This window comes from Notothenia rossii, assembly GCF_949606895.1.
Source record: "Notothenia rossii genome assembly, chromosome: 3".
Classification (NCBI taxonomy): Eukaryota; Metazoa; Chordata; class Actinopteri; order Perciformes; family Nototheniidae; genus Notothenia; species Notothenia rossii.
Window position 1 is genome coordinate 92,283,667 of NC_136901.1, and position 21,808 is coordinate 92,305,474.

The following is a 21,808-nucleotide window of genomic DNA, read 5'->3' on the forward strand; positions in this document are numbered from 1 at the left end:
TCTTCTTCATGTCTCTTCTACGTCAACATGTGTCCCCTCTTCTTCATGTCTCTTCTACATCAACATGTGTCCCCTCTTCTTCATGTCTCTTCTACATCAACATGTCTCCCCTTTTCTCCACGTCTCTTCTATATCAACATGTGTCCCCTCTTATTCATGTCTCTTCTACGTCAACATGTGTCCCCTCTTGTTCATGTCTCTTCTACATCAACATTTGTCCCCTCTTCTCCATGTCTCTTCTACATCAACATGTGTCCCCTCTTCTCCATGTCTCTTCTACATCAACATGCGTCCCCTCTTCTTCATGTCTCTTCTACATCAACATGTGTCCCCTCTTCTCCATGTCTCTTCTACATAAACATGTGTCCCCTCTTCTTCATGTCTCTTCTACATCAACATGTGTCCCCTCTTTTTCATGTCTCTTCTACGTCAACATGTGTCCCCTCTTTTTCATGTCTCTTCTACATCAACATGTGTCCCCTCTTCTTCATGTCTCTTCTACATCAACATGTGTCCCCTCTTTTTCATGTCTCTTCTACGTCAACATGTGTCCCCTCTTTTTCATGTCTCTACATCAACATGTGTCCCCTCTTCTTCATGTCTCTTCTACATCAACATTTGTCCCCTCTTCTTCATGTCTCTTCTACATCAACATGTGTCCCCTCTTCTTCATGTCTCTTCTACATCAACATGTGTCCCCTCTTCTCCACGTCTCTTCTACATCAACATGCGTCCCCTCTTCTCCATGTCTCTTCTACGTCAACATGTGTCCCCTCTTCTCCATGTCTCTTCTACATCAACATGTGTCCCCTCTTCTTCATGTCTCTTCTACATCAACATGTGTCCCCTCTTCTCCATGTCTCTTCTACATCAACATGTGTCCCCTCTTCTTAATGTCTCTTCTACATCAACATGTGTCCCCTCTTCTCCATGTCTCTTCTACATCAACATGTGTCCCCTCTTCTCCACGTCTCTTCTACATCAACATGTGTCCCCTCTTCTCCACGTCTCTTCTACATCAACATGTGTCCCCTCTTCTTCATGTCTCTTCTACGTCAACATGTGTCCCCTCTTTTTCATGTCTCTTTTACATCAACATGTGTCCCCTCTTCTTCATGTCTCTTCTACATCAACATGTGTCCCCTCTTCTCCATGTCTCTTCTACATCAACATGTGTCCCCTCTTCTTCATGTCTCCTCTACATCAACATGTGTCCCCTCTTCTCCATGTCTCTTCTACATCAACATGTGTCCCCCCTTCTTCATGTCTCTTCTACATCAACATGTGTCCCCTCTCCTTAATGTCTCTTCTACATCAACATGTGTCCCCTCTTTTTCATGTCTCTTCTACATCAACATGTGTCCCCTCTTTTTCATGTCTCTTTTACATCAACATGTGTCCCCTCTTCTTCTTGTCTCCTCTACATCAACATATGTCCCCTCTTCTTCATGTCTCTTTTACATCAACATGTGTCCCCTCTTCTTCGTGTCTCTTCTACATCAACATGTGTTCCCTCTTCTCCATGTCTCTTCTACATCAACATGTGTCCCCTCTTCTTCATGTCTCCTCTACATCAACATGTGTCCCCTCTTCTCTATGTCTCTTCTACATCAACATGTGTCCCCTCTTATTCATGTCTCTTCTAAATCAACATGTGTCCCCTCTTCTTCATGTCTCTTTTACATCAACATGTGTCCCCTCTTCTTCATGTCTCCTCTACATCAACATGTGTCCCCTCTTTCTCCTGTATCTTCTACATAGACATGTGTTCCCTCTTCTTCATGTCTCTTCTACATCAACATGTGTCACCTCTTCTTCATGTCTCTTCTACATCAACATGTGTCCCCTCTTCTCCATCTCTCTTCTACATCAACACTTGTCCCCTTTTCATGTCTCTTCTACATCAACATGTGTCCCCTCTTCTCCACGTCTCTTCTCCATCAACATGTGTCCCCTCTTCACCATGTCTCTTCTACATAAACATGTTTCCCCTCTTCTTCATGTCTCTTCTACATCAACATGTGTCCCCTCTTCTCCATGTCTCTTCTACATCAACATGTGTCCCCTCTTCTTCATGTCTCCTCTACATCAACATGTGTCCCCTCTTCTCTATGTCTCTTCTACATCAACATGTGTCCCCTCTTCTTCGTGTCTCTTTTACATCAACATGTGTCCCCTCTTCTTCATGTCTCTTCTACATCAACATGTGTCCCCTCTTCCTCATGTCTCTTCTACGTCAACATGTGTCCCCTCTTCTTCATGTCTCTTCTACATCAACATGTGTCCCCTCTTCTCCATGTCTCTTCTACATCAATACGTGTCCCCTCTTCTCCATGTCTCTTCTACATCAACACGTGTCCCCTCTTCTTCATGTCTCTTCTACATCAACATGTGTCCCCTCTTCTTCATGTCTCTTCTACATCAACATGTCTCCCCTTTTCTCCACGTCTCTTCTACATCAACATGTGTCCCCTCTTCCTCATGTCTCTTCTACGTCAACATGTGTCTCCTCTTCTTCATGTCTCTTCTACATCAACATGTGTCCCCTCTTCTCAATGTCTCTTCTACATCAACATGTGTCCCCTCTTCCTCATGTCTCTTCTACGTCAACATGTGTCCCCTCTTCTTCATATCTCTTCTACATCAACATGTGTCCCCTCTTCTCAATGTCTCTTATACATCAACATGTGTCCCCTCTTCTTCATGTCTCTTCTACATCAATATGTGTCCCCTCTTCTTCATGTCTCTTCTACATCAACATGTGTCCCCTCTTCTTCATGTCTCTTCTACATCAATATGTGTCCCCTCTTCTTCATGTCTCTTCTACATCAACATGTGTCCCCTCTTCTCAATGTCTCTTATACATCAACATGTGTCCCCTCTTCTTCATGTCTCTTCTACATCAATATGTGTCCCCTCTTCTTCATGTCTCTTCTACATCAATATGTGTCCCCTCTTCTTCATGTCTCTTCTACATCAACATGTGTCCCCTCTTCTTCATGTCTCTTCTACGTCAACATGTGTCCCCTCTTCTTCATATCTCTTCTACATCAACATGTGTCCCCTCTTCTCAATGTCTCTTATACATCAACATGTGTCCCCTCTTCTTCATGTCTCTTCTACATCAATATGTGTCCCCTCTTCTTCATGTCTCTTATACATCAACATGTGTCCCCTCTTCTTCATGTCTCTTCTACATCAATATGTGTCCCCTCTTCTTCATGTCTCTTCTACATCAACATGTGTCCCCTCTTCTTCATGTCTCTTCTACATCAACATGTGTCCCCTCTTCTTCATGTCTCTTCTACATCAATATGTGTCCCCTCTTCTTCATGTCTCTTCTACATCAATATGTGTCCCCTCTTCTTCATGTCTCTTCTACATCAACATGTGTCCCCTCTTCTTCATGTCTCTTCTACGTCAACATGTGTCCCCTCTTCTTCATATCTCTTCTACATCAACATGTGTCCCCTCTTCTCAATGTCTCTTATACATCAACATGTGTCCCCTCTTCTTCATGTCTCTTCTACATCAATATGTGTCCCCTCTTCTTCATGTCTCTTATACATCAACATGTGTCCCCTCTTCTTCATGTCTCTTCTACATCAATATGTGTCCCCTCTTCTTCATGTCTCTTCTACATCAACATGTGTCCCCTCTTCTCAATGTCTCTTCTACATCAACATGTGTCCCCTCTTCCTCATGTCTCTTCTACGTCAACATGTGTCCCCTCTTCTTCATATCTCTTCTACATCAACATGTGTCCCCTCTTCTCAATGTCTCTTATACATCAACATGTGTCCCCTCTTCTTCATGTCTCTTTTATCATCATGTGTCCCCTCTTCTTCATGTCTCTTCTACATCAACATGTGTCCCATCTTCTTCATGTCTCTTCTACATCAACACGTGTCCCCTCTTCTCCATGTCTCTTCTAAATCAACATGTGTCCCCTCTTCTTCATGTCTCTTCTACATCAACACGTGTCCCCTCTTCTCAATGTCTCTTCTAAATCAACATGTGTCCCCTCTTCTTCATGTCTCTTCTACATCAATATGTGTCTCCTCTTCTCCATGTCTCTTCTACATCAACACGTGTCCCCTCTTCTCAATGTCTCTTACACATCAACATGTGTCCCCTCTTCTTCATGTTTCTTCTACATCAATATGTGTCCCCTCTTCTTCATGTCTCTTCTACATCAACATGTGTCCCCTCTTCTTCATGTCTCTTCTACATCAACATGTGTCCCCTCTTCTTCATGTCTCTTCTACATCAACATGTGTCCCCTCTTCTCAATGTCTCTTATACATCAACATGTGTCCCCTCTTCTTCATGTCTCTTCTACATCAATATGTGTCCCCTCTTCTTCATGTCTCTTCTACATCAACATGTGTCCCCTCTTCTTCATGTCTCTTCTACATCAATATGTGTCCCCTCTTCTTCATGTCTCTTCTACATCAATATGTGTCCCCTCTTCTTCATGTCTCTTCTACATCAACATGTGTCCCCTCTTCTTCATGTCTCTTCTACGTCAACATGTGTCCCCTCTTCTTCATATCTCTTCTACATCAACATGTGTCCCCTCTTCTCAATGTCTCTTATACATCAACATGTGTCCCCTCTTCTTCATGTCTCTTCTACATCAATATGTGTCCCCTCTTCTTCATGTCTCTTATACATCAACATGTGTCCCCTCTTCTTCATGTCTCTTCTACATCAATATGTGTCCCCTCTTCTTCATGTCTCTTCTACATCAACATGTGTCCCCTCTTCTCAATGTCTCTTCTACATCAACATGTGTCCCCTCTTCCTCATGTCTCTTCTACGTCAACATGTGTCCCCTCTTCTTCATATCTCTTCTACATCAACATGTGTCCCCTCTTCTCAATGTCTCTTATACATCAACATGTGTCCCCTCTTCTTCATGTCTCTTTTACATCATCATGTGTCCCCTCTTCTTCATGTCTCTTCTACATCAACATGTGTCCCATCTTCTTCATGTCTCTTCTACATCAACACGTGTCCCCTCTTCTCCATGTCTCTTCTAAATCAACATGTGTCCCCTCTTCTTCATGTCTCTTCTACATCAACACGTGTCCCCTCTTCTCAATGTCTCTTCTAAATCAACATGTGTCCCCTCTTCTTCATGTCTCTTCTACATCAACACGTGTCTCCTCTTCTCCATGTCTCTTCTACATCAACACGTGTCCCCTCTTCTCAATGTCTCTTACACATCAACATGTGTCCCCTCTTCTTCATGTTTCTTCTACATCAATATGTGTCCCCTCTTCTTCATGTCTCTTCTACATCAACATGTGTCCCCTCTTCTTCATGTCTCTTCTACATCAACATGTGTCCCCTCTTCTTCATGTCTCTTCTACATCAATATGTGTCCCCTCTTCTTCATGTCTCTTTTACATCACCATGTGCCCCCTCTTCTCCATGTCTCTTCTAAATCAACATGTGTCCCCTCTTCTGCATGTCTCCTCTACATCAACATGTGTCCCCTCTTCTCCATGTCTCTTCTACATCAACATGTGTCCCCTCTTCTTCTTGTCTCTTCTACATCAACATGTGTCCCCTCTTCTCCATGTCTCTTCAACATCAACATGTGTCCCCTCTTCTCCATGTCTCTCCAACATCAACATGTGTCCCCTCTTCTTCATGTCTCTTCTACATCAACATGTGTCCCCTCTTCTTCATGTCTCTTCTACATCAACATTTGTCCCCTCTTCTCCGTGTCTCTTCAACATCAACATGTGTCCCCTCTTCTTCATGTCTCCTCTACATCAACATGTGTCCCCTCTTTCTCATGTATCTTCTACATCAACATGTGTTCCCTCTTCTCCATGTCTCTTCTACATCAACATGTGTCCCCTCTTCTTCATGTCTCTTCTACATCAACATGTGTCCCCTCTTCTTCATGTCTCTTCGACATCAACATGTGTCCCCTCTTCTTCATGTCTCCTCTACATCAACATGTGTCCCCTCTTCTTCATGTCTCTTTTACATCAACATGTGTCCCCTCTTCTCCATCTCTCTTCTACATCAACACGTGTCCCCTCTTCTCCATGTCTCTTCTACATCAACACGTGTCCCCTCTTCTCCATGTCTCTTTTACATCAACATGTGTCCCCTCTTCTCCATCTCTCTTCTACATCAACACGTGTCCCCTCTTCTCCATGTCTCTTCTACATCAACATGTGTCCCCTCTTCTCCACGTCTCTTCTACATCAACATGTTTCCCCTCTTCTTCATGTCTCTTCTACGTCAACATGTGTCCCCTCTTCTTCATGTCTCTTCTACGTCAACATGTGTCCCCTCTTCTCCATGTCTCTTCTACATCAACACGTGTCCCCTCTTCTTCATGTCTCTTCTACATCAACACGTGTCCCCTCTTCTTCATGTCTCCTCTACATCAACACGTGTCCCCTCTTCTTCATGTCTCTTCTACATCAACACGTGTCCCCTCTTCTTCATGTCTCTTCTACATCAATATGTGTCCCCTCTTCTTCATGTCTCTTCTACATCAACATGTGTCCCCTCTTCTTCATGTCTCTTCTACATCAATATGTGTCCCCTCTTCTTCATGTCTCTTCTACATCAATATGTGTCCCCTCTTCTTCATGTCTCTTCTACATCAACATGTGTCCCCTCTTCTCAATGTCTCTTATACATCAACATGTGTCCCCTCTTCTTCATGTCTCTTCTACATCAATATGTGTCCCCTCTTCTTCATGTCTCTTATACATCAACATGTGTCCCCTCTTCTTCATGTCTCTTCTACATCAATATGTGTCCCCTCTTCTTCATGTCTCTTCTACATCAACATGTGTCCCCTCTTCTTCATGTCTCTTCTACATCAACATGTGTCCCCTCTTCTTCATGTCTCTTCTACATCAATATGTGTCTCCTCTTCTTCATGTCTCTTCTACATCAACATGTGTCCCCTCTTCTTCATGTCTCTTCTACATCAATATGTGTCCCCTCTTCTTCATGTCTCTTCTACATCAACATGTGTCCCCTCTTCTTCATGTCTCTTCTACGTCAACATGTGTCCCCTCTTCTTCATATCTCTTCTACATCAACATGTGTCCCCTCTTCTCAATGTCTCTTATACATCAACATGTGTCCCCTCTTCTTCATGTCTCTTCTACATCAATATGTGTCCCCTCTTCTTCATGTCTCTTATACATCAACATGTGTCCCCTCTTCTTCATGTCTCTTCTACATCAATATGTGTCCCCTCTTCTTCATGTCTCTTCTACATCAACATGTGTCCCCTCTTCTCAATGTCTCTTCTACATCAACATGTGTCCCCTCTTCCTCATGTCTCTTCTACGTCAACATGTGTCCCCTCTTCTTCATATCTCTTCTACATCAACATGTGTCCCCTCTTCTCAATGTCTCTTATACATCAACATGTGTCCCCTCTTCTTCATGTCTCTTTTACATCATCATGTGTCCCCTCTTCTTCATGTCTCTTCTACATCAACATGTGTCCCATCTTCTTCATGTCTCTTCTACATCAACACGTGTCCCCTCTTCTCCATGTCTCTTCTAAATCAACATGTGTCCCCTCTTCTTCATGTCTCTTCTACATCAACACGTGTCCCCTCTTCTCAATGTCTCTTCTAAATCAACATGTGTCCCCTCTTCTTCATGTCTCTTCTACATCAATATGTGTCTCCTCTTCTCCATGTCTCTTCTACATCAACACGTGTCCCCTCTTCTCAATGTCTCTTACACATCAACATGTGTCCCCTCTTCTTCATGTTTCTTCTACATCAATATGTGTCCCCTCTTCTTCATGTCTCTTCTACATCAACATGTGTCCCCTCTTCTTCATGTCTCTTCTACATCAACATGTGTCCCCTCTTCTTCATGTCTCTTCTACATCAACATGTGTCCCCTCTTCTCAATGTCTCTTATACATCAACATGTGTCCCCTCTTCTTCATGTCTCTTCTACATCAATATGTGTCCCCTCTTCTTCATGTCTCTTCTACATCAACATGTGTCCCCTCTTCTTCATGTCTCTTCTACATCAATATGTGTCCCCTCTTCTTCATGTCTCTTCTACATCAATATGTGTCCCCTCTTCTTCATGTCTCTTCTACATCAACATGTGTCCCCTCTTCTTCATGTCTCTTCTACGTCAACATGTGTCCCCTCTTCTTCATATCTCTTCTACATCAACATGTGTCCCCTCTTCTCAATGTCTCTTATACATCAACATGTGTCCCCTCTTCTTCATGTCTCTTCTACATCAATATGTGTCCCCTCTTCTTCATGTCTCTTATACATCAACATGTGTCCCCTCTTCTTCATGTCTCTTCTACATCAATATGTGTCCCCTCTTCTTCATGTCTCTTCTACATCAACATGTGTCCCCTCTTCTCAATGTCTCTTCTACATCAACATGTGTCCCCTCTTCCTCATGTCTCTTCTACGTCAACATGTGTCCCCTCTTCTTCATATCTCTTCTACATCAACATGTGTCCCCTCTTCTCAATGTCTCTTATACATCAACATGTGTCCCCTCTTCTTCATGTCTCTTTTACATCATCATGTGTCCCCTCTTCTTCATGTCTCTTCTACATCAACATGTGTCCCATCTTCTTCATGTCTCTTCTACATCAACACGTGTCCCCTCTTCTCCATGTCTCTTCTAAATCAACATGTGTCCCCTCTTCTTCATGTCTCTTCTACATCAACACGTGTCCCCTCTTCTCAATGTCTCTTCTAAATCAACATGTGTCCCCTCTTCTTCATGTCTCTTCTACATCAACACGTGTCTCCTCTTCTCCATGTCTCTTCTACATCAACACGTGTCCCCTCTTCTCAATGTCTCTTACACATCAACATGTGTCCCCTCTTCTTCATGTTTCTTCTACATCAATATGTGTCCCCTCTTCTTCATGTCTCTTCTACATCAACATGTGTCCCCTCTTCTTCATGTCTCTTCTACATCAACATGTGTCCCCTCTTCTTCATGTCTCTTCTACATCAATATGTGTCCCCTCTTCTTCATGTCTCTTTTACATCACCATGTGCCCCCTCTTCTCCATGTCTCTTCTAAATCAACATGTGTCCCCTCTTCTGCATGTCTCCTCTACATCAACATGTGTCCCCTCTTCTCCATGTCTCTTCTACATCAACATGTGTCCCCTCTTCTTCTTGTCTCTTCTACATCAACATGTGTCCCCTCTTCTCCATGTCTCTTCAACATCAACATGTGTCCCCTCTTCTCCATGTCTCTCCAACATCAACATGTGTCCCCTCTTCTTCATGTCTCTTCTACATCAACATGTGTCCCCTCTTCTTCATGTCTCTTCTACATCAACATTTGTCCCCTCTTCTCCGTGTCTCTTCAACATCAACATGTGTCCCCTCTTCTTCATGTCTCCTCTACATCAACATGTGTCCCCTCTTTCTCATGTATCTTCTACATCAACATGTGTTCCCTCTTCTCCATGTCTCTTCTACATCAACATGTGTCCCCTCTTCTTCATGTCTCTTCTACATCAACATGTGTCCCCTCTTCTTCATGTCTCTTCGACATCAACATGTGTCCCCTCTTCTTCATGTCTCCTCTACATCAACATGTGTCCCCTCTTCTTCATGTCTCTTTTACATCAACATGTGTCCCCTCTTCTCCATCTCTCTTCTACATCAACACGTGTCCCCTCTTCTCCATGTCTCTTCTACATCAACACGTGTCCCCTCTTCTCCATGTCTCTTTTACATCAACATGTGTCCCCTCTTCTCCATCTCTCTTCTACATCAACACGTTTCCCCTCTTCTCCATGTCTCTTCTACATCAACATGTGTCCCCTCTTCTCCACGTCTCTTCTACATCAACATGTTTCCCCTCTTCTTCATGTCTCTTCTACGTCAACATGTGTCCCCTCTTCTTCATGTCTCTTCTACGTCAACATGTGTCCCCTCTTCTCCATGTCTCTTCTACATCAACACGTGTCCCCTCTTCTTCATGTCTCTTCTACATCAACACGTGTCCCCTCTTCTTCATGTCTCCTCTACATCAACACGTGTCCCCTCTTCTTCATGTCTCTTCTACATCAACACGTGTCCCCTCTTCTTCATGTCTCTTCTACATCAACACGTGTCCCCTCTTCTTCATGTCTCCTCTACATCAACACGTGTCCCCTCTTCTTCATGTCTCTTCTACATCAACATGTGTCCCCTCTTCTCCATGTCTCTTCTACATCAACATGTGTCCCCTCTGTGGAAAGAGACCCTGAAAGTTTCAGGAACAAAGATTCTCTCTCTTTTTGATCCATTTCTATAAAAACCTGTCTGAAAATGAGCTGATCAGATTTTGGCCACTTTATGATGTCATAACAATGTTTTGTCTTATTTAACCATTAGCCAATAAGCAACCAAGGTAATACCCCCCCCCCCCCCCCCCCCCCCTCCCCCCCCTTATCACCTGAATCTCCTCCTAGAGCACCATTGTGTTCTTTGTAACCAAATCTCTCTCAGAGGGGTGTGGGGAGGGGCTCCTTATTTTCATCTAAAGTAACAGACAGAGAATCAGCTCTTTGGAAACAGGGCTAAAACAGAGGGGATTATGGGTAATGCTGCAATGATCTGTTTTGTGTTTCAGCCAATCAGAGACAGGTTCTGGATATATCAGAGACATGTGATATATTGATGAGAAACAGTTTAATAGGGGATCTTTTAATTTCTGTTTCTTTTGGTAACAGTCAGTGACAGCAGGAGCACAGACATGTGATCAGATCACACTGACAACTCATTCAACTCTACTATAATATATTATGATATATTATATAAAATGGACTGACAGCAAATCTCCATCAGAACATGTCAAATATGTTTTCATCAAATGCTTCAAGTTAATATAATGTTTCCTCTTGTTTTAACACATGTTGTAATATATGTGTTATTATAGACTTACTGGCTGTTGGCTCTCAGAGACTGAATGTGAAGTCGTGGTCTCAGCTCTGAAGTCGGACCCCTCCCATCTGAGAGATCTGGACCTGAGTAACAACCCTCTGAAGGATTCAGAAGTGGAGCTGCTGAGTTCTGGACTAAAGAGTCCAAACTGCAGACTGGAGGCTCTCAGGTCAGTTCACTGACTGCAGTTCATACAGATCTGTTTGTGTTTATGATTTTCTGAATTTGAACAAATACATTTTAATTGTTATTTCTTCCATGTTTGCTAATGACTGAATATTGATCAGAGTAACAAAGAGAAGGTGAATTTGTGAGGGAGAGAGTTTGAGCTTCCACAGACTCACCCTGTGCTCCATGAGTCAGTGGAGATGCTGTCAGTACTGATGAGCTGTGAGGGAGATGAAGGAGTTGTGTGTTATGTTCACATTTCGCACCCTTTGGTAATGTTCGGGTCAAATTGACCCGGGACATATTTCAGGGTTTCAAAAAAATACAGAACTAAATTCAACATGCACATTTCCTTATATATATTGTCTTTAACTCATTCCCCAACAATATAAATGAAATATATGATTAGTCTTTGAAAATACTCTTTGCTAGATCAAAGTGTCCATGGTTTTTTGTGTTAAAAATATCATTTATGTTAAAAAGAAATACACTGTAATAAAAACTAGGTTTACATTTTGCTCATGCTTTTCTAGGACAAATGTAAATGAAACATTTTTTCATTAATGTTTGTTATTTTTAATCTGTCATATAATAATCAAAGCCCTGAAGGAAATAAAACAATTTAGCAGCAATTAAAACACAAGAACCACACATCCAAAAGTGTTTGGCTGTGAAATAGAGAGAGAAGGAAACATCCATATAAATGACATAGAACAGATATAAACACAAAGCAAATCAAAACAATTAACAGTCACTATTCATAAAATACAGTATATCCAAAAAAGATATTGATGAAGTGACGCTGCAGAACATCATGTGAGTCAATGGGCAAGTCTGTTTAGGAAACACATGGTGTAGAACTTCTTCCTGTGTATAGCACAGGTGTACTTGTTGCAGTTGCTGCATGTAGTCTGTGTCTTGGAGTCCTTTGAGGGTCCACAGACCTAACAGCTGGCTGTGGGGGTCTTCCAGAAGCTGGCTGTGGGGGTTATCCAGCAGCTGGCTCTGAGTCAAGTTCATCTTCCAATTCGCTGTCAAATTCTGAGTTTACCTCTACATTATCCTCGTCTTCAGAAATGTCTTCCTGTTCCACTTCACCGTGTTCTTCTAATGCATTCCACTCACTCTCATCCATTATTAGCTCCAAGGCTCTGAGCAGAATATCTTTTGGCCATTTTGTTGGTAGATAATTGAAGTTCTGCACTTCACTGTAACTACACTGATGTCTCTGATTAGTCCCTCCTCCGGCGTGCAGGTGCGAGGGGGACAGTGTGAGAAAATGTAAAATGTTTCTAATGTTCTAGGATAGTTTTGTGTACAAACTACAAAGGGTAGAGATCAAGGGAAACCAGGATCAAACAGCTTGTGTGTGTGTGTGTGTGTGTGTGTGTGTGTGTGTGTGTGTGTGTGTGTGTGTGTGTGTGTGTGTGTGTGTGTGTGTGTGTGTGTGTGTCATCCGGGTCAGATCCTAACCTCTTATGAAGGACATAAATGCGGGTGGGCATTTTTTTCATAAGAGGATACAATTAAAAACAATTCCACATGTCCTTCACAATAAATAAAGTTTTTTTCCTAAAGAAACTATTATTCTTCCACTGTTAGTTGTTAAAGTAAATGTTGTTTATTCACATTTGTATTTCTCTAGATGTAGTCTGCAGTCATAACAGTTGATTGTTTCCTAAAGAAACTATTATTCTTCCACTGTTAGTTGTTAAAGTAAATGTATGTTTTCTTTAGTAAATGGTCTGAATAAAGAAGGTCCTCTGAACTAATATTAGTTTTACATAAAGTTGACTTTGTGACATAGAAATGTTTATGTTCCCAATAGGGCTTCACGATTTGGGGAAAAAGTCATATTGAGATTATTGTGGACAATATTGTGATTTGTGATTGAATGAACAAAGTGTAATATGTACTTGGTCAGGGAAAGGAAAGAGCACAGACAAATGATCATTTTGAGATCTCTATATCTCAAAGAATCATAAACAAATACAACAACAGCAATATCTGAGAAGTAGGCTACTGTTTGAAAATAACTTAGAAATTGACAAAATAAAATAAATACGAAAATATATCTTCTTTGAAAATAAAGGTTTTCTCTGCATACTTTCTGCACTACTATCCAGTAAATATAAGAACACATGCACATGTTCATTAAATAAGACATCTGGATGCCCAAACAAATGAACCTGAAAAGGATATTGCATTGTTTTTGTTACTTTCATTGCTATTGTATACATTTCTTGAGTGTAATTTAACTCAACTTCCTGTTTTATTTAGACATGCTTTTATTTTGAATGCGACTTTGCCTATTAACAGGAAGCTACTGTTCCCAAAGAAAAACACTTGACGGAGATGAACGGAGATAAAGTACAGACATTAACGGAGATATCTACATTTAAATACGGCGATATCAAAAGAAAGAGTTTACATTAAAGTATTAGCAAGAGGCACAAGGTTAGTGTTCACTGATATAAACATGTGTCCTGATTCGTTTATACTGTTTTATAACTTTGCGGTTCACTTGTTTAATGGTTTGCTAAAGTGATGCTAATAGTGAAGCTTAACTATAGTTGTTGTTTTGTGTCTTTGTGTAGCTCTTACGTTGATTTTTGGAGTTTTCAATAAATGAGAAATCATCAGTCAAGTGTACGACCATCTTTGGGAGGGATGTGCTACACTTGGTGTTCCGGTTTCCTGTTGTTAGCATTCCAGCTTCACAGTAGCATGCAGCTAGCACGTTCTTGTGTTTGTAGTTAAATGTAAAATAAAGTGTGGAGTTCCATATTAAACACACCGCCTCCGACTCCCACTCATCGGCTCTACACCACGCACATTTCATTATTTAATTAAATCACAGCCTGTTGCGGTTATGTAATCGCATAAGCTGGTATTGCGATTTCGATTAATCGTGCAGCCCTAGTTCCCAATCATTTAGATGTGTTTTCCCAGATAATAAACAGAAGGCTGATATAAAGATGATCCTCAATAACAGAATGACGGTCACTGTTATTCAGGGAAAGATCATTGATTAGGACGCAGTAAAGATGAGCTGCACATTTCAGACCTGAACATCTGACTGGATTATAAACTGATTTTTATCCTCATCATGTTTTCTTTATTCAGTCTGGAGAGATGCAGGTTTTCAGAGATCAGCTGTTCTGCTCTGATCTCAGCTCTGAAGTCCAACATCCATCTGAGAGATCTGGAACTGAGTAAGAACGCTCTGAAGGATTCAGGAGTGGAGCTGCTGAGAGATCTTCTGGAGAGTCCAGACTGCAGACTGGAGACTCTCAGGTCAGTTCACTGACTCTCTGTTGCTGCTGGAGATCTCACATGTTTCATTAGTTATTCAACTTATTCTTCTACATATATATAACATCCATACGTTTGTAAATGTTGTTTATTCACATTTGTATTTCTCTAAATGTAGTCTGCAGTCATAACAGTTGATTGTTTCCTAAAGAAACTATTATTCTTCCACTGTTAGTTGTTAAAGTAAATGTATGTTTTCTTTAGTGAATGGTCTGAATAAAGAAGGTCCTCTGAACTAATATTAGTTTTACATAAAGTTTACTTTGTGACATAGAAATGTTTATGTTCCCAATAGGGCTTCACGATTTGGTGAAAAAGTCAAATTGAGATTATTGTGGACAATATTGAGATTTGTGATTGAATCAGGTTCAGGTTATTTATTTGTACCCGTAGGTAGATTCTGTTTGCAGAGAAAAAGACTCAAGGGTTCCATCCTGACACTAAAAACAAACACAAACAACACATCTCTAATAAAGGACAAGTAAAAGTACAAGTATACCCTGCTCAACCAAATCTCCAAATATTTGAAAAACATTTTAAGAAGGAAAACACTAGTACAAACATGGACATTCAAAATTCACAATTAAATCAATAAATAAAAATAGGCATCTGTGTGACGCTCCTATGATGTGTTAATTTGTGCAATAGCTGCTGGGATCAAACTGTTTGTATACCGCTTCGTTCTACTCCTTGGGACGAGTAACCTCCGGCCCGGAGGAAGAAGCTTGAATTCTGAGTGCAGAGGGTGGGAGTCATCGTCTAATGTGGAGCTGGATAACCGCTGTAACTGCCTGAGGTACAGGGGTCTCCAGGTTTAGCTGTGGCTCACCAATCAGTCTGCTGGACCACTTGATGATCTGACTCAGAGAGTCTCTGCTCTTTAAAGTCAGGTTGCCATGACATTAGTGAAAAAGACAGAACTGACTCGATAAAAGCACGATAAAACATAATCATCCTGGTTTTGTCAATGTTAAAATAGGACAGTTTCCTCAGACAGTACAAACGCTGGTGCCCCCTTTTGCACACAGCTTCACAGTTTGGATCAGAGCTCCATTTTGAGTCAATAATTGTCCCGAGATATTTGTATGAATAGGCGCTTTCACACCGCAGTACTTTTCCCACAAAGGTTCATGAGAACTTAGTTCATCAGAACTCTTTAGTTCTGATGAACTAAGTACAGATCGCGTTCACACCGGAATAAGTCCCTGGGGGAGGATTAGGCAAATGAAGCCGCTGACGTCACTTCGTCTTCTTCTGCTTTGGGTTTACTGGCAGGCCGCAAACAACTTCACGGCGTATACTGCCACCCGGAGTCCCCGGACGGAAGTCCCCGGAGTTGGGGACTGGCTTCAGTAGAAGCTGCTGGGACTCCCAGCAGCTTCTACTGTGCTTCACTTCACTTCACTGTGCTCCATGAGTCAGTGGAGATGCTGTCAGTACTGATGAGCTGTGAGGGAGATGAAGGAGTTGTTAAACATCTGATCAAAGTGAAAGATCCAGATTATCAGTGGATTGTTTCTAAATCATCTCTGACATTAAAACCCTGTTTGACTCTGAACAGATTATTAAACCTGGAGTTATTTCAAACAGGAACTTTGTTTTCTAAAGTTACATCATGTTTTCTTTATTCAGAGTGAGGGGCTGCAGGTTGTCAGAGATCAGCTGTTCTGTTCTGATCTCAGCTCTGAAGTCCAACATCCATCTGAGAGATCTGGACCTGAGTGACAACGCTCTGAAGGATTCAGGAGTGGAGCTGCTGAGAGATCTTCTGGAGAGTCCAGACTGCAGACTGGAGACCCTCAGGTCAGTTCACTGACTCTCTGTTACTGCTGGAGGTCTCACATGTTTCATTAGTTATTCAACTTATTCTTCTACATATATATATAACATCCATACGTTTGTAAATGTTGTTTATTCACATTTGTATTTCTCTAGATGTAGTCTGCAGTCATAACAGTTGATTGTTTCCTAAAGAAACTATTATTCTTCCACTGTTAGTTGTTAAAGTAAATGTATGTTTTCTTTAGTAAATGGTCTGAATAAAGAAGGTCCTCTGAACTAATATTAGTTTTACATAAAGTTGACTTTGTGACATAGAAATGTTTATGTTCCCAATAGGGCTTCACGATTTGGTGAAAAAGTCATATTGAGATTATTGTGGACAATATTGTGATTTGTGATTGAATGAACAAAGTGTAATATGTACTTGGTCAGGGAAAGGAAAGAGCACAGACACATGATCATTTTGAGATCTGTATTTCTCAAAGAATCGTAAACAAATACAACGACAACAACAATATCTGAGTAGTAGGCTACTGTTTGAAAATAACTTAGAATTTGACAAAATAAAATAAATACCAAAATATATCTTCTTTGAAAATAAAGGTTTTCTCTGCATACTTTCTGCACTACTATCCAGTAAATATAAGAACACATGCACATGTTCATTAAATAAGACATCTGGATGCCCAAACAAATGAACCTGAAAAGGATATTGCATTGTTTTTGTTACTTTCATTGCTATTGTATACATTTCTTAAGTGTAATTTAACTCAACTTCCTGTTTTATTTAGACATGCTTTTATTTTGAAGGCGACTTTCCCTATTAGCAGGAAGCTCCTGTTCCCAAAGAAAAACACTTGACGGAGATGAACGGAGATAAAGTACAGACATTAACGGAGATATCTACATTTAAATACGGCGATATCAAAAGAAAGAGTTTACATTAAAGTATTAGCAAGAGGCACAAGGTTAGTGTTAACTGATATAAACATGTGTCCTGATTCGTTTATACTGTCTTATAACTTTGCGGTTCACTTGTTTAATGGTTTGCTAAAGTGATGCTAATATGGATGAAGCTTAACTATAGTTGTTGTGTTGTGTCTTTGTGTAGCTCTTACGTTGATTTTTGGAGTTTTCAATAAATGAGAAATCATCAGTCAAGTGTACGACCATCTTTGGGAGGGATGTGCTACACTTGGTGTTCCGGTTTCCTGTTGTTAGCATTCCAGCTTCACAGTAGCATGCAGCTAGCACGTTCTTGTGTGTGTAGTTAAATGGAAAATAAAGTGTGGAGTTCCATATTAAACACACCGCCTCCGACTCCCATTCATCGGCTCTACACCACGCACATTTCATTATTTAATTAAATCACAGCCTGTTGCGGTTATGTAATCGCACAAGCTGATATCGCGATTTCGATTAATCGTGCAGCCCTAGTTCCCAATCATTTAGATGTGTTTTCACAGATAATAAACAGAAGGCTGATATAAAGATGATCCTCAATAACAGAATGACGGTCACTGTTATTCAGGGAAAGATCATTGATTAGGACGCAGTAATGATGAGCTGCACATTTCAGACCTGAACATCTGACTGGATTATAAACTGATTTTTATCCTCATCATGTTTTCTTTATTCAGACTGAGAGACTGCTGGTTGTCAGAGATCAGCTGTTCTGCTCTGATCTCAGCTCTGAAGTCCAACATCCATCTGAGAGATCTGAACCTGAGTGAGAACGTTCTGAATGATTCAGGAGTGGAGCTGCTGAGAGATCTTGTGGAGAGTCCAGACTGCAGACTGGAGACCCTCTGGTCAGTAAGGGGTCTCTGCTGGTTCAGCAGTATTGTATTAAACACAGGGAGGTGTTCCTCTCTCTGGGGAATCTCAACAGATCAGTGATGTTACCCACTGACTGCAGGCTCTCTCATTCTTCCATCAACTATAGAAGGCCAGCTGGAAATGCAAACATTTATATATATTATTATTTATTTGTAGCCACTTTCATTTTGTTTTGTATATATTGATTGTTGTATTGTTTTATTTAGGTCTTAATGTGTGCACATGTACAAATGTATTTTGATTCTGTGTATATATATATAAATATTTGCACACATATTTTTATATACATTTGTTTTTATATTCTGGATTGTGTGAAACGGTATTTCGATCTCTCTGTCTGTGCACACAAACTGGAAGATTGACACTAAAGCTGACTTTGACTTGACATTTAGTAATCAGCTCTCTCACAGACAAATGGGGTTTGACTGAAGAGTGGAAAAGGTAGTCTGTTTTGATGGGATGTTTTTAGTTTCTAGACTAATGACTGGTTCCTTCCTGTAATGCAGCTGAGAGCAGTCAGTCGTAGTGTTTGCAGAGAAGATATGATGGGATGGAAAGCATGAGATCAGTCAGGACTCTGAAGCTGACTCAAAGAACAAACACTTATTTTAAACTGGATCTAAAACTGTTGGGTTGTGTTCATCCCTACAGGATCAGAAGAGGAGAGATGATCAGAGCCAAGATCCAGAAGACCTGTGAGTACTGAATATCCTCCATTCATCCAGATATGAAACTCTTTCATGGAGCATGACCTCAGAGGAAAACAACACTCTTGTTTTTCTCTCTTCATCATTCTGGATGTTTCTCTTCATGTTTTATCATCATCATTATTCTCTCTCTCTCCTTCTCCTCTCAGGTGACAGGAAGTGAAGACACACAGAAAGGTGAGAGGTGAAGTTTGTTTATTGAGGTTTCACCACGGAATAAATGTAGTTATTGGTTTTTCTGGAGAAAAAAAGTCCTTAATTCAAAATGTTCCTCAAGTGAAAGTAGAAAAGTATTCTCATCAAAATCTAGTGAAAGTAGAAACAGTAAAAGTAGTCGTTGTGCAGATTGGTCCATTTCAGAATAATAGATATGATATGTTTTATAATGATTGATCATGAAAGTGTTCTCAAAGCTGCTAAAGGTGCAGCTAGTCTGAATGACTTTGTATACTGCAGGGTAGCTGGTGGATTTACTCCAGGTGGAACTAAAGTCTGATTTAACACTTGATTAGATTTCACATCATTCATCCTCATCTGTGAAGTAGGGGTGTAACGGTTCACAGAAGTCACGGTTCGGTTCGTACCTCGGTTTGGGGGTCACGGCTCGGTACGGGTTCGGTTCAACAAGAAAAAGCAAAAAAAAGTCCCAAATGCATAATTCCAGGTTTGTTGTTATTTATTTTTGAACAGTAGTGCAAGTTTCAGTTTAAAAATAAGGAACTCTTGACATTTTGAATAATTAACTTTATTAAACAGTTCAAAACAAACCACAAACAGTACCACACACACTCAGATGGCCATATTATCTATAATGATGTCAAACAAAAAGGTATCAAGCTGTAAAACTCAAAAGAATGTCTTGAAAATATTACATCATAAATAAGAAGAAAGTGTTTCAAGAGCGCAAAGTCGTTGAAAAACATATGCCAAAAGCTTCCGTTCTTTATTTTGGTCTTTCATGTCTATTGGTTTATTAAAAACAGCGGGGAGAAGCTGTTGAACTGCTGTTGTCTTTTGCCGGGCTCCGGTGATTGCCAAATCTGGCTGATGCCCTCTGATATGATTTAACATGTTTGGCGTGTTGCCATTAGCATACCGCACCGCTGTCTAACAACGCCGACACACCGTCCTCGTCCGATCCACCACTCGCACACTTCATGGTTATTGTAGTCCACAGGGAACCCGAAATGTTCCCACACAGCTGATTTAAAAGAAGCAGGTGGGTTCTAGCTCCTGTGTGTTATCTGAAATCACCATTCTAACTTTTCTTCTTCTTGTATTGTATTCGTTTGGTTGTTGTGTTTCTTCTTGTTCTTCATTTGTTGTTTAAGGGCGGCTGGCAAACAGCTTTTAGGTGCAATACCGCCCCCTGGAGTATAAATAGTGTAGTGGATACTGCCCTGAAGGACTTTTTCCCACTCGTAAAAAAAAAGGCGTATTGGTTGTGTGACTGCATGCACCGAACCGTGACAGTACGGGACGAATACGGATACCGTTACACCCCTACTGTGAAGTAACTAAAGGGATTAAAGACATGTAGTGGAGTCAAAGTACACCATGTACCTCTGAACTGTTGTGGAGTAGAAGTACACAGAAGCATAACATGGCAATACTCAAGTAAAAAATGGTACTTAAGTACAGTGCTTGAGTAAATGTACTTAGTTCCTCTCCTGATCTGTAAAGCTCTCCCAACATATGCAGGTTAGCATCCGGCAGCTTCTATGTGCTGGGGACCCGTACTCTACATTTCTATCATCAAACTTTGGGGTCCTCCACATCTCTGGGTTCCCAGCAGGACTCTCTGAGCTGCAGACACATTCTTTCTGTGACTTTGATCCAGATATTTGGAGCATAATAACTGAAGCTGTTTCTCCATGTTCAGGAACTCTGAGTCCTGCGGCAGGAAGCGGTCCTTCTCTCCAAGAACTCCTGGAGCCAGGCCTGCAAGCTGCTCCAGAACCAGAGTCCAACCGGTCGACCTCGTGAAGTTAAACTAAACTACACAATTATTAAAGATCATGTTTAAAGTTAAAAAAGGATGCTTTCAGACTGCAGGGTTTCCCACACATAGACTCTACTTGTATACAGGTATATTAACGGCCGCCAAAGTATATTTCGTATATATATATATATTTTTTGTATCCGTCTGCAAGCACGACGCCATCTGCGATCGATTAACTAGTGGACAATGATCCCTCGCTCTACGCCTCCTGTACCTGTTCGCTCTGTGTTGGGGAAATACCGAATGTTCCTTCTGTATCAGAGTAGCTCATGATAACAGAGGCCCTACGTAGCTGTGTACGTAGCCGGATGTCTGACTACATGGATGACGCTCATGAGACACTGTGTTGAAGTTATGATAGCTATGTTCCTCAGATTGGCATGATGACACAGCCCCTAGAGAGATAGACATATGACTGTCATGTTTATTGCTTACGCAGGCCTTAGCTAATCTGAACTAATGTCAGCATACTGCTTTGAACCGGTATTCCTCCATCTTGTTGACTGTAACTTCCTCTCTTGTATATAAGCATATCAAGGACTCTACTCTGGGAACTATTTGTCCCACGCAGCCCTGTGTGTGATGACTACTTCCATTCTTGAGAGGATAATAAATACATGGATCCTGATATTGAAGCTCAAGCCGGTGACGAGTGATATTTGTAGAACACTCTGCTATCGCGTGAAGGGTCTGCTAACAAGCGACCAGCAGAAAGGGAGACCTTACGAGAAACAGAGAAGACGACGTAAACATCGTTTCTCTGACTACAGTCAAAGCAGATACTTTGTGGAATATAAAAATGAAACTATAAGAATTTCTCAGAATGTTCTTTTACAAATATTTCCAATGTTTCTATCCGAGTGCTTTTCTCTTGAATTATCCATAAATCTTGGAGTTTGTTTCCTGTGTATTTCATCATCTTAAAGGATATTTGATTTCATGTTTTTGTATTTGGGATTGTGGGAAACGATCTCTCTGTCTGTACACACAAACTGAAAGATTGACAATAAAGTTGACTTTGATGTAACTTTCAGATGAAAAATGTTTTTATTCCGTTT

General features: G+C 41.0%; 2 protein-coding genes across 2 annotated transcripts in view; both read left to right on the forward strand.

The window, feature by feature from the left end:
• The window catches only part of LOC307030934 (NACHT, LRR and PYD domains-containing protein 12-like), a 60,812-nt gene that overhangs the window by 11,516 nt on the left and 27,488 nt on the right, over positions 1-21,808 (forward strand). Inside the window, exons 5-7 of the mRNA XM_079667565.1 lie at positions 10,933-11,106; positions 14,232-14,402; positions 16,053-16,223. Coding sequence (XP_079523691.1) covers positions 10,933-11,106; positions 14,232-14,402; positions 16,053-16,223 — 516 coding nt within the window. The remainder of the gene's footprint in view (positions 1-10,932; positions 11,107-14,231; positions 14,403-16,052; positions 16,224-21,808) is intronic.
• LOC307034575 (ribonuclease inhibitor-like) lies at positions 16,431-21,777 on the forward strand (the record flags this gene model as incomplete). Its single annotated transcript, XM_079673407.1, has 6 exons — positions 16,431-16,446; positions 17,134-17,170; positions 17,843-18,013; positions 18,693-18,736; positions 18,898-18,925; positions 20,631-21,777. The coding sequence occupies 5 exons, from the start codon at positions 16,431-16,433 to the stop codon at positions 18,909-18,911; spliced, it is 282 nt and encodes a 93-aa protein (XP_079529533.1). The 3' UTR covers positions 18,912-18,925; positions 20,631-21,777.